This window comes from Myotis brandtii, unplaced genomic scaffold (assembly GCF_000412655.1).
Source record: "Myotis brandtii unplaced genomic scaffold, ASM41265v1 scaffold1204, whole genome shotgun sequence".
Lineage (NCBI taxonomy): Eukaryota > Metazoa > Chordata > Mammalia > Chiroptera > Vespertilionidae > Myotis > Myotis brandtii.
Window position 1 is genome coordinate 629,834 of NW_005354186.1, and position 9,031 is coordinate 638,864.

The 9,031-nt window shown below is 56.9% G+C and overlaps 1 protein-coding gene across 1 annotated transcript in view; it reads left to right on the forward strand.

The window, feature by feature from the left end:
- The first annotated feature begins 469 nt into the window (after positions 1 to 469).
- PADI6 (peptidyl arginine deiminase, type VI) overlaps positions 470 to 9,031 on the forward strand; it is a 19,669-nt gene continuing 11,107 nt past the window's right edge. Inside the window, exons 1-6 of the mRNA XM_005858732.1 lie at positions 470 to 570; positions 1,213 to 1,396; positions 3,347 to 3,419; positions 6,436 to 6,503; positions 7,001 to 7,109; positions 8,097 to 8,228. Of these exons, the coding sequence (XP_005858794.1) occupies positions 479 to 570; positions 1,213 to 1,396; positions 3,347 to 3,419; positions 6,436 to 6,503; positions 7,001 to 7,109; positions 8,097 to 8,228 (658 nt within the window). The 5' untranslated portion in view covers positions 470 to 478. The remainder of the gene's footprint in view (positions 571 to 1,212; positions 1,397 to 3,346; positions 3,420 to 6,435; positions 6,504 to 7,000; positions 7,110 to 8,096; positions 8,229 to 9,031) is intronic.

A 9,031-nucleotide genomic window follows, 5' to 3' on the forward strand; every position in this document is an offset into this window, starting at 1 on the left:
TGCCCTAGAGCGTCGAGAACCACTGACCCAGCACTTTGCAGGGCTCACCTTGTCGATTTCCAGGAAACACGCCCCTAGAACTGAGGCCCCAGAGCCTGGCTCGGCTACCACTCGCGGCCACCCTGACCAGCGCCCCAGCGCCCCTGCCGATACTTGCTCCCGACAGCTTCCAGCTCCAGCACTGGGGCCAGTGCTGCTCCCATCTGCAGGCCAGAGACCTGAGCAGCCGGCCCCGCATGAGCCTCGTGTCTGCAGGCACAAGCTGCCCAATAAGTTGTGATGAGCGGCTCTGAGCCCACCTGCTCCTCTGCAGCCTCAATGGAGAACATCAGTCCCACCTGGGCAGCTGCTGACGCCTCCTTAACAAGGGGCGGCCTGGAGAGGCCCTGAGCCTATAAGAGGGGAGGGCAGCGGAGCGCCCGGGGGGTCGGTTGCGGTTGTTGTGTTGGGTGAGGGCGCTGAGCTGCAGGACCGTGCCATGGCCTACCAGAGCATCATCCACCTGTCCCTGGACGAGCCTACCCATGTCGTTTGTGTGGTGGGCATGGAGATGTGCTTGGAACTCAGTGGGTGAGGAGCTGGGGGCTTGGCCAGGGCTGCTGGGGATGGCTCTCCCCCCGCCCAGGTCTCCCCTGGGTTATGTGGAGGTTGGGGGTTTTTCCTTTCTCTGTATCTTCCCTCATCCTCCTGTCTTAGCTCCAGGGGTCGAGTTCGGGTCCCTAAGGGCTAAGTCCAGATGCTGCAGGGTTCTGACCCAGATCCTATATCTGCCCCTGGCGGGCTGTGGGGCCTTAGAAGCGGGTGCCCCCTCCCTCTATCCCCTTCCTCTGAGATGGGGAGAGGCTGGCTCCCAAGGGAGACTCCTGTAAACCGGAGGCTGAGGCGGGAAGAGGCCAGGTCTCCCCCGGGGTCATAGCCCGACCCCCCGAGTCCCTGGCCACGTCTTCTCTGCTACAGGGGTCCCCTGTGGCTCCGTCCTCCCTGGGAGCTGGGGGTTTATAGAGGAGATGTAGCTTTGGTCGTTTCTGGGGCATTGGCAAGAGGGTGGGTCTGAGCAGGAGCTTGTGGGAGAGAGGACTCGGGGGTCCTTAGAGTAAGACTGAAGTTGTCCTAGGACCCCCCCCACTGCCGAGCCTAAGTTAGGGTGCCTCAGCCCCCCAGGGGAGAGAGGCGGGGAGGCCAGGCCCTAAAGTCTGTCTGTTGGGCCACCAGGTGTGCCCCGAACAAGTGCACGTCCTTCACCATCAGCAGCTCCCCGAGGGTCTTGGTGAACCTCTCCCATATGGTCCCCGCGGCAACCAACAAGGAGGGGGCCAGCAGGCTGCTTCTGTGTGAGTCCATGGATGTGCTGGTGATGGTGAAGTTCCCCAGCTCTGACATCAGCAAGGAGGACAAGGTAGGCCCGGGAGCGAGGCAGGGGTTGGGGGAGGGGGCAGCTAACGCCACCGGATCTCCCTCCTCACAGCTGGCGTTGCCCGAGTCTGTGAAAAGTTGGGCGCCAAGTGTTTTGCATGTCTGATCTTCTTCAAGGCTCACAACAAACCTGTGAGCTGGGCACCCCAGGACCCCATTGTACGGATAAAGAGACCGAGGCCCTGAGAGGCAGTGCCCTGCCCAAGCCGGTAACCAGCAGAACCGGGATTCAAGCTCAGACAGGCCCGTTTCTGTGTGTGCTTCTGACCACCACGCTGGGCCAGCGTCCAAACCGGCTGCTTTTAAAAATCTGCCTTAAAAGGTTTCGGCAGCAGAACGCCCATGCGCTTTTTGGCTAAGGCTAGTCCTCCGGAGGCGGAGATTCTAATGAAAACTAAGAGCTAATGCGATGCTATGTGCTAGGTATCTTTACCCCATTTACATACGGGGAAACAGAGGCACAGAGGGACCTATCTGAACTTCAGTGGCGTAACTAGAGGGGGGGGGGGCTGGTCCTGGATTCGAGCCAAGTCTGTGCCCTCTCTCCTGGGCAATCATCTCTCTAACGGGGCACCTGTGGCAGGTGGGTTGGCGTCCACCTGGTAGGACAGGCCCTGAGGCTCATCTGCGTGAGGCTCTGGTGGTGGTTCCTGGAGGGAGCAGGTCCCTCGTGCAGAGTAATTAGAAGCGCCAGGGACTCTATAACGCTCAACACCTGAGCCACAGCCCCCACCAATTAAGTCAACCTCGGGGTAGCTCCCGGCTCTCCAGGTGGCTCCACTGAGATGCTGAGGGTGAGAGGCCCGTGAGGCCCGTTCAGGGCTCGCCGCCTACCAGCAGAGCCTGCTGGCGTGGCCCGCTGGGAGGGTTCGGCTGGGATGGCAGGTGGGTGGTACATACCCATGCGACACTGTGCCCTGGGCAGACAATTCCCTAGGGGCAGGTAGTACACTTAGACGAGCATTCGAGTCTCCCAGGAGAGAGCTGAGGCTGTGATGTGTCCCCGCGGAGCGGAGCCCAGGCGACTGGGAGGCATTCTCTGCCCAGGGCTCAGCCTCCAGCGCTGTCAGGAGGGGCGTTGGCGTGAGAAGCTTGACCGTGGAGGACACGAGCTCCCACTGAGGAGGTCACGGGCATGTAGGTGTGGCCTGAGCTCATGTCTGGTTCTCAGGTTCGTGGTGAAGCCTGTGGTCAAGGCCAGTGGCTGAAGGGCGGGCTTCTGTCTGCAGGAAAGACTGAGTTCCAACTCCAGTCCCCGCCCAGGTGTCCCACTTCCTTCTGAGCGAGTGGCTTAACCTACAGGAGGCCCCACTGCCCGCCTCATGGGGTGACAGGTGAACCCCAGGAGGGAGGTAGAGTGAGGAGGATGTCGTTTTAAATATATTTTATTGATTTTTTTACAGAGAGGAAGGGAGAGGGATAGAGAGTTAGAAGCATTGATGAGAGAGAAACATCGATCAGCTGCCTCCTGCACACCTCCTACTGGGGATGTGCCCACAACCAAGGTACATGCCCTTGACCGGAATCGAACCTGGGACCCTTCAGTCCGCAGGCTGACGCTCTATCCGCTGAGCCAAACCGGTTAGGGCGAGGAGGATGTTTTAAAGCGTGACCTCCAGAGCCAGTGGCCTGGATCTTCAGTCCTGTGTGACCCCCCCTTCCTGGATGAAGGTCAAGGGCAAGTCCTGGGTCCCTCTGCCCTCGGGGTAGAGCCCACCTGGAGGGGTGGTTAGAAGGCCCGAGCGTGCAAGTCCTTGGAGTGGTCACGACATGTTGAACGGGTTGCTCTTCACCTACTGAGTTCCAGCACAGTAGGCCTGTCCCACTCACAGCCAGCCATCAGATGTGAGGCCAAGGGGCTGGATCGGGTGCGTGGCCCAGGCCCCGCTCCTGCCTTCAATGCTCCCACGGGTTCTGGATGCTGTCTCCACAGGTTTCGGTCTCGTACTATCAGCCAGATGGGAAGGTCCCGGTGGCCACCGCGGAGCTATTCCTCACGGGCATCGGTGAGTGGGGTTCCCACCCCTGGAGAGGAGGGGTGGGCCTGGCAGAAGCCGGGGAAGGGGCTGTCCCAGGAATGAGATGCCTTCCATGGGCCCTCAATGGGTGCACACGACATGCCCACGTGCACTCCCTCCTCGAGCTCAGCCACTTCTCTCCACCCCCCTCACTGTGACCTAAGTCTCCGGACGGACGCAGTCTGTCCCCGTGTTCCTGTCATCGACCCACCTACCCGTGTCTGGTGCCAACACTCACCGCCTCTGGCACAACGGATGAAGTGTCCGGTTCAAAGTTAACTTGATCACACCAGACCCTTTCCTGTTCGCTCATATCTAAGAACATTCCTTCCTAATTCTTTTTTTTTTTTAAAGATATTTTATTGATTTTTTACAGAGAGGAAGGGAGAGAGATAGAGAGTTAGAAACATCGATGAGAGAGAAACATCAATCAGCTGCCTCCTGCACATCTCCTGCTGGGGATGTGCCCACAACCAAGGTACATGCCTTTGACCGGAATCGAACCTGGGACCTTTCAGTCTGCAGGCCGACGCTCTATCCACTGAGCCAAACCGGTTTTGGCCCTTCCTAATTCTTAACTGATGTAGGCTGCCGCCACCTCTCCCCTCTTCTGGGTCAGTCCAGCACAAGCTATAATGGCTATTCTCTTAAAGATAAGCTGTACCGTTTAGTCTCTTCAATCCAATTCTACAGGGTGTCCCCCCAAAAAATGTATGTATACACTTTGAGTAATTATAAAGGCAATGTTTATTAAAAATACGTTTCATTTTCAAAATTGAGCTATCAGCTGTTAAAGTGTATATACATTTGGGGGGACACCCTCTATATTATCTTCAAACTCACTCCCCACCTATCTGCATCCTCAACTTCTCCCTCCCTCTCGAACCTGCTCCAGTCAGACACCCCTCGCATATACACTGCCCTTATTGGGGATCCTAACTTCTACTCCCCTGAGGCCAGTGGTCACCTCGATCTTCCTCTCCCTTGACCTCCATCAGTATTTAAAACAACCTGTTATCTTTGGATGTTCCCTTTGAAACACTCCAGGGACCCTGCCCTCAGTTTCTCCGCTACTAGCTGGCTGTTCCTTCTCCGATGCTTTGCTGGATCCTCCTGGAGCTCTGCAGTGCCTCGGGGCTCGGGCAGCTTGTCACGTGGCTCTACAGTCAGACGACTCCCCAAACTCTAGTTGAGCATCTCCCATAAACTTGGCTTGGCTATCTGCTGACCCAGCACAACTTCTTGAGTGTCTAACCAACACTGTGAACATAGTATATCCCAAACTGGACAGATCTCTCTACCCCAAGCACCTATTTTTAATTCCCTTCCTCATCACCGTAGATAGTCAATCCTTTAGGCCAGTGGTCGGCAAACTCATTAGTCAACAGAGCCAAATATCAACAGTACAATGATTGACATTTCTTTTGAGAGCCAAATTTTTTAAACTATATAGGTAGGTACATTGTGATTAACTTAATTAGGGTCCTCCTAAGGCTTAGGAAGAGCCACACTCAAGGGGCCAAAGAGCCGCATGTGGCTTGCGAGCCGCAGTTTGCCGACCACGGCTTTAGGCTGATCCGACCAAGCACCTTGGTGCCACCCTTATTCTCCTTGTGGCCTGTGTTGATCCGCGAATCTTGTGCTAAACCTTAAGTTTAGCTGGAATCCAGCTACTCGCCACGTGCAATGCCCTCAGCCTGGTCTGAGCTGCTGTCCTCTCTTGCCTGTGTCACTGTGCAGGCCCCCCAGTGGGGTTCCCTGCTCCGTCCCTGCCATTTGACAGGTCCAGTCTTAGCTCAGCCCCCCCGAGCGGCTCACCTGTGGCAGGATATCAGCTGATGTCTCCCTGGATCTGAGCCCCCCCCCCCCTCTTAGAGCGCCAGGAGCCTTCCAGAAGGCTGGGGAGGCGAGCCTTCCAGGTAGGGGTCCCCTGGGGATCGGTCACCAGGCACGCGGTGGCATTGTGACCACAGTGGAAGAAAGCCAATGTCTCCCTCCTCCCCCGCCCCCCTTACCGTTACCCACAGAGCTAGCCCACAGGGCCTCTAACCTGCGCCCTATCTCTCTTCCTCTCGCTCACTCTGCCCTGGCACGTGTGTGTCTTTGACCCTTGACCTTGCCACCTTGCACTTCCTATGCGATTTGCTTTTCCTCCCCATATTAACACGGATCGCTTTCTGGCCTCCTTCGGGGCTCTGGTCACATTTCCACTTGGAAGATTTCTCTGATCATTTAAAACAGAGACAACCCGCTCCATCCCCTTCCTCCTTCCCATGGCACTTTTACCATCGGACAGATATGTGTGTTGCTATGTCTTCTCCCCCTGCAGCTTGTGTGTGTGCACACACAGCTTTACACTTGAAGGAGAAAGGGCCCGTCTGGCATGCAGCTGTTGCCCTAGGACCTAGAAGGGTCCCTGGTTCCTGGCCGGCATCGGGGCCTAAGCTCAGTGCCCGGTGCACAGGGCAGCCAACGTCCGTTTCCACGGCCCTGACATTCCGGTTGGGAAACAGCATGTCGGATGCCAAAAGCTGCGACTGGAAAAGCCGTACGGTGGTCGCTTAGTGGTGGGAAGGGGAGAACGTGAACCGTAGATGGCAGGAAGGGCCTCTACGGTGATACCTGGGTGGAGCCTGGGTCCTTAAGCACTAAAGGGGCTTGCGGTGGCCAGGTATTGAGCCCTTCCGATGTCTTAGAGCGCCAGGAGCCTTCCAGAAGAATGGGGAGGCGAGCCTTCCAGGTAGGGGTCCCCTGGGGATTGGTCACCAGGCACGCAGTGGCATCGTGACCACAGTGGACTTGTTTCGAGTTCCCAAGAGGCTGGGGGAGACACGAAACTACTTGGGCCTCTCCAGGCTTCCTCACAAGAAGCGGAGAACTTTCTCTGCTAAACCGAGCGCACCCCAAAGGCTCTGCTGCCGGCCTTGGGCAGCCCCGGGGGCTTAGCCACGGCTCTGAGGCTGCGCCCAGCAGTCCAGGGGCCAACCTTTCCCTCCCGTTGCAGAGGTCTCCCTGGACGTGGACATGTACCGCAGCGGGCAAGTGCAGGTGGCGAGTGACAAATGGGCTAAGGTGAGGCAGTGGGGGCGGGTGCAGACTGGGGCCCCGGAGCCAGACCCGGCAGCAACCTTGCTATGTGACCTTCCTCATGTTTGTTGAAGTGCTGCAACATAGATCGGAGCTGATAAAGCCCGTTTCTAGCTTTTTCACAAAACGAGAACGCCTGGCAACACTGGGTTGACATCCACGCCTGGTGGTGTAGCCAGCAAGAGCAGGGGGTTAGCGGTCCCTGTCAGATGGGACGTGTCTCCTCCACTGGTCCTCAGTCCCCACTTCCCCTGACCCCAGGCAGAAAGCTGGTGGCCCATCCCTGGACAGTGTTCCCTTGCTCTTGGTCCACAGACCTCGGGCTGTAAGACACTTGAGCTGGCAGATTCTGACCTAGAGGTTCCCATCACCCTGAAGAAAAACTTGGCTCTGTCCCTGATGAGGGGGGAGGGGGGAGGCATCTGGGAAGCTAAGGATTCACCTGACATCTTCCTGAGCCAACATTCCTATCGTCTTTGCAGAAAAACTGGGCCTGGGGCCCCAGTGGCTGGGGAGCCATCCTGCTGGTGAACTGCACCCCGGATGGCAAGGCCCAGGACGTAGACAAGACCAAGGTGTTCTTGCCTGAGGGTAAGAAAGAACCGGCCTCGACCAGGGATGCTGCCACCTTCCCTCCTGGGGCTCTCTGCCTTGCCCCAGCTTCATGGCCCCGCCCCTCAGCCAACCCAGATTCCAGGCCCAGGTCCCTGATCCGGGCCAATCAAGTCTCTTATCAATGGCTTGAAGCTTGTAAGTAGGAAGGAGGAGGCCCCACAGCCCAGTGGGGAGAGCATGGGCTCTGATGTCCTGTAACACACAGTTACTTCCTGGCTATGAACTTGAGCATGTTGACGTCCCTGACCTTGTTTTGCCATCTGTAAAATGGGCGTGACACCGATGCCTTAACAGTGGTCCTCAACCTTCTGGCCCTTTAAATACAGTTCCTCATGTTGTGACCCAACCATAAAATTATTTTTGTTGCTACTTCAGAACTGTGATGTTGCTACTGTTATGAATCATAATGGAAATATCTGATATGCAGGATGGTCTTAGGAGACCCCTGTGAAAGGGTCGTTTGACCGCCAAAGGGGTTGCGACCCACAGGTTGAGAACCGCTGTATTACAAGGTGGACTAGAAGACTAAATGAAGATTCAAAGGGGCATGTAAGACTCTTCTAAAAGCCCTCTGAGTCCGGGGCAGGAACCCTGACAGTCTCAGGCAAAAGCAGTCTCGGTCTGGTCCCAAGGTGGGGTCGGGACCTAGGTTCTAGGTCTTAGCCGTAGAACGGATGTCCTGGTTCACACCAAGGCTGGAGGGGAACCCCTTGCTGAGCTGACCACGCCAGGCCTCGTTCTAGGTGCCTGTGGACTGCCCCGTGGGGTCAGGGCCATCCTCGCTCAAAGTGGGCCCAAGGATCGCAAGCTTCCTGTGGCCTCCCAGGGAGCGAGACGTAACACAGGCCTGGGCAGCCTGGGCCAGCACAGGGGGTGGAGGTCCTGGCACTCCAATACACAAGCCCCAGTCCCCGAAGTGCTGGCCTCCAGACACCCCAAACTTTGGCCTTATCTCTTGTCCAGAAATAAACAATCTGTCCCCGATGATGCTAAGCGTCCAGGGGCCCAGCTGCTTCTTAAAGACCTACCGGCTGGTTCTCTATACCTCCAAGGAAGAGGCCAAGAAGGCGAGAGTCTATCGGCCCCAAGGTGAGTGCTTTGTACCAGCTCTGCCTCCTCCCTCACCTCCAGGTGAGCTGTGGCTACACCCCCCACGCCGCAGGGTCCCCTCAGAAACCTGCTGGGGTCCTAGAGGTGCAGGGCAGGGTCTGTTGTGGCCAGACCTGTATGCCTAGGATTGTCTGGCTGCCACAGCCACTGAACTCTGTCTACACACATGGGTGAGGCCTTGCACCTCAGGGCCTCTCTCCCCAGTGTGGGTGCCTGTCCTGCAGGGTTTTCGTGTCTGGAGGAGGCGACGTGCACAATAGCTAGAACGAGAGTGATTGCCTATGCAGATTAGGTAACGGCTCCTCCCGTTTCTCTTGCCAGAGGAACGGCCTGCATTTCGGACATTTCTGAACCAGGACCCCACTAGATTGGGCTTCTAGAATGCAGAGGCCAGGAAGCCGGGTGCAGCGATGCTGGCATGTCCGTCTCGGGCACCACATCGCACATTGCCACCTTCAGCCCTTATCAATCTGGCAGGCAGGCGGCCTGCCCCTGTTCTAGAAAGTGGAGCCATGTTTAGCTTCAGCCGGTCCTTTGCTGAACCTGTGGTTTATAATGGACCAGCCTGCCCTAGCTGGTTTGGCTCAGTGGATAGAGCGTCAGCCTGCGGATTGAAAGGTCCTGGGTTTGATTCCAGTCAAGGGCACATGCCCGGGTTGCAGGTTCAATCCCCAGTAGGGGGGGTGCAAGAGGCAGTTGATCAATGATTCTCTCTCATCATTGATGTTTCTATCTCTCTCGCCCTCTCCCTTCCTCTCTGAAATCAATAAAAAACTATATAACTATAT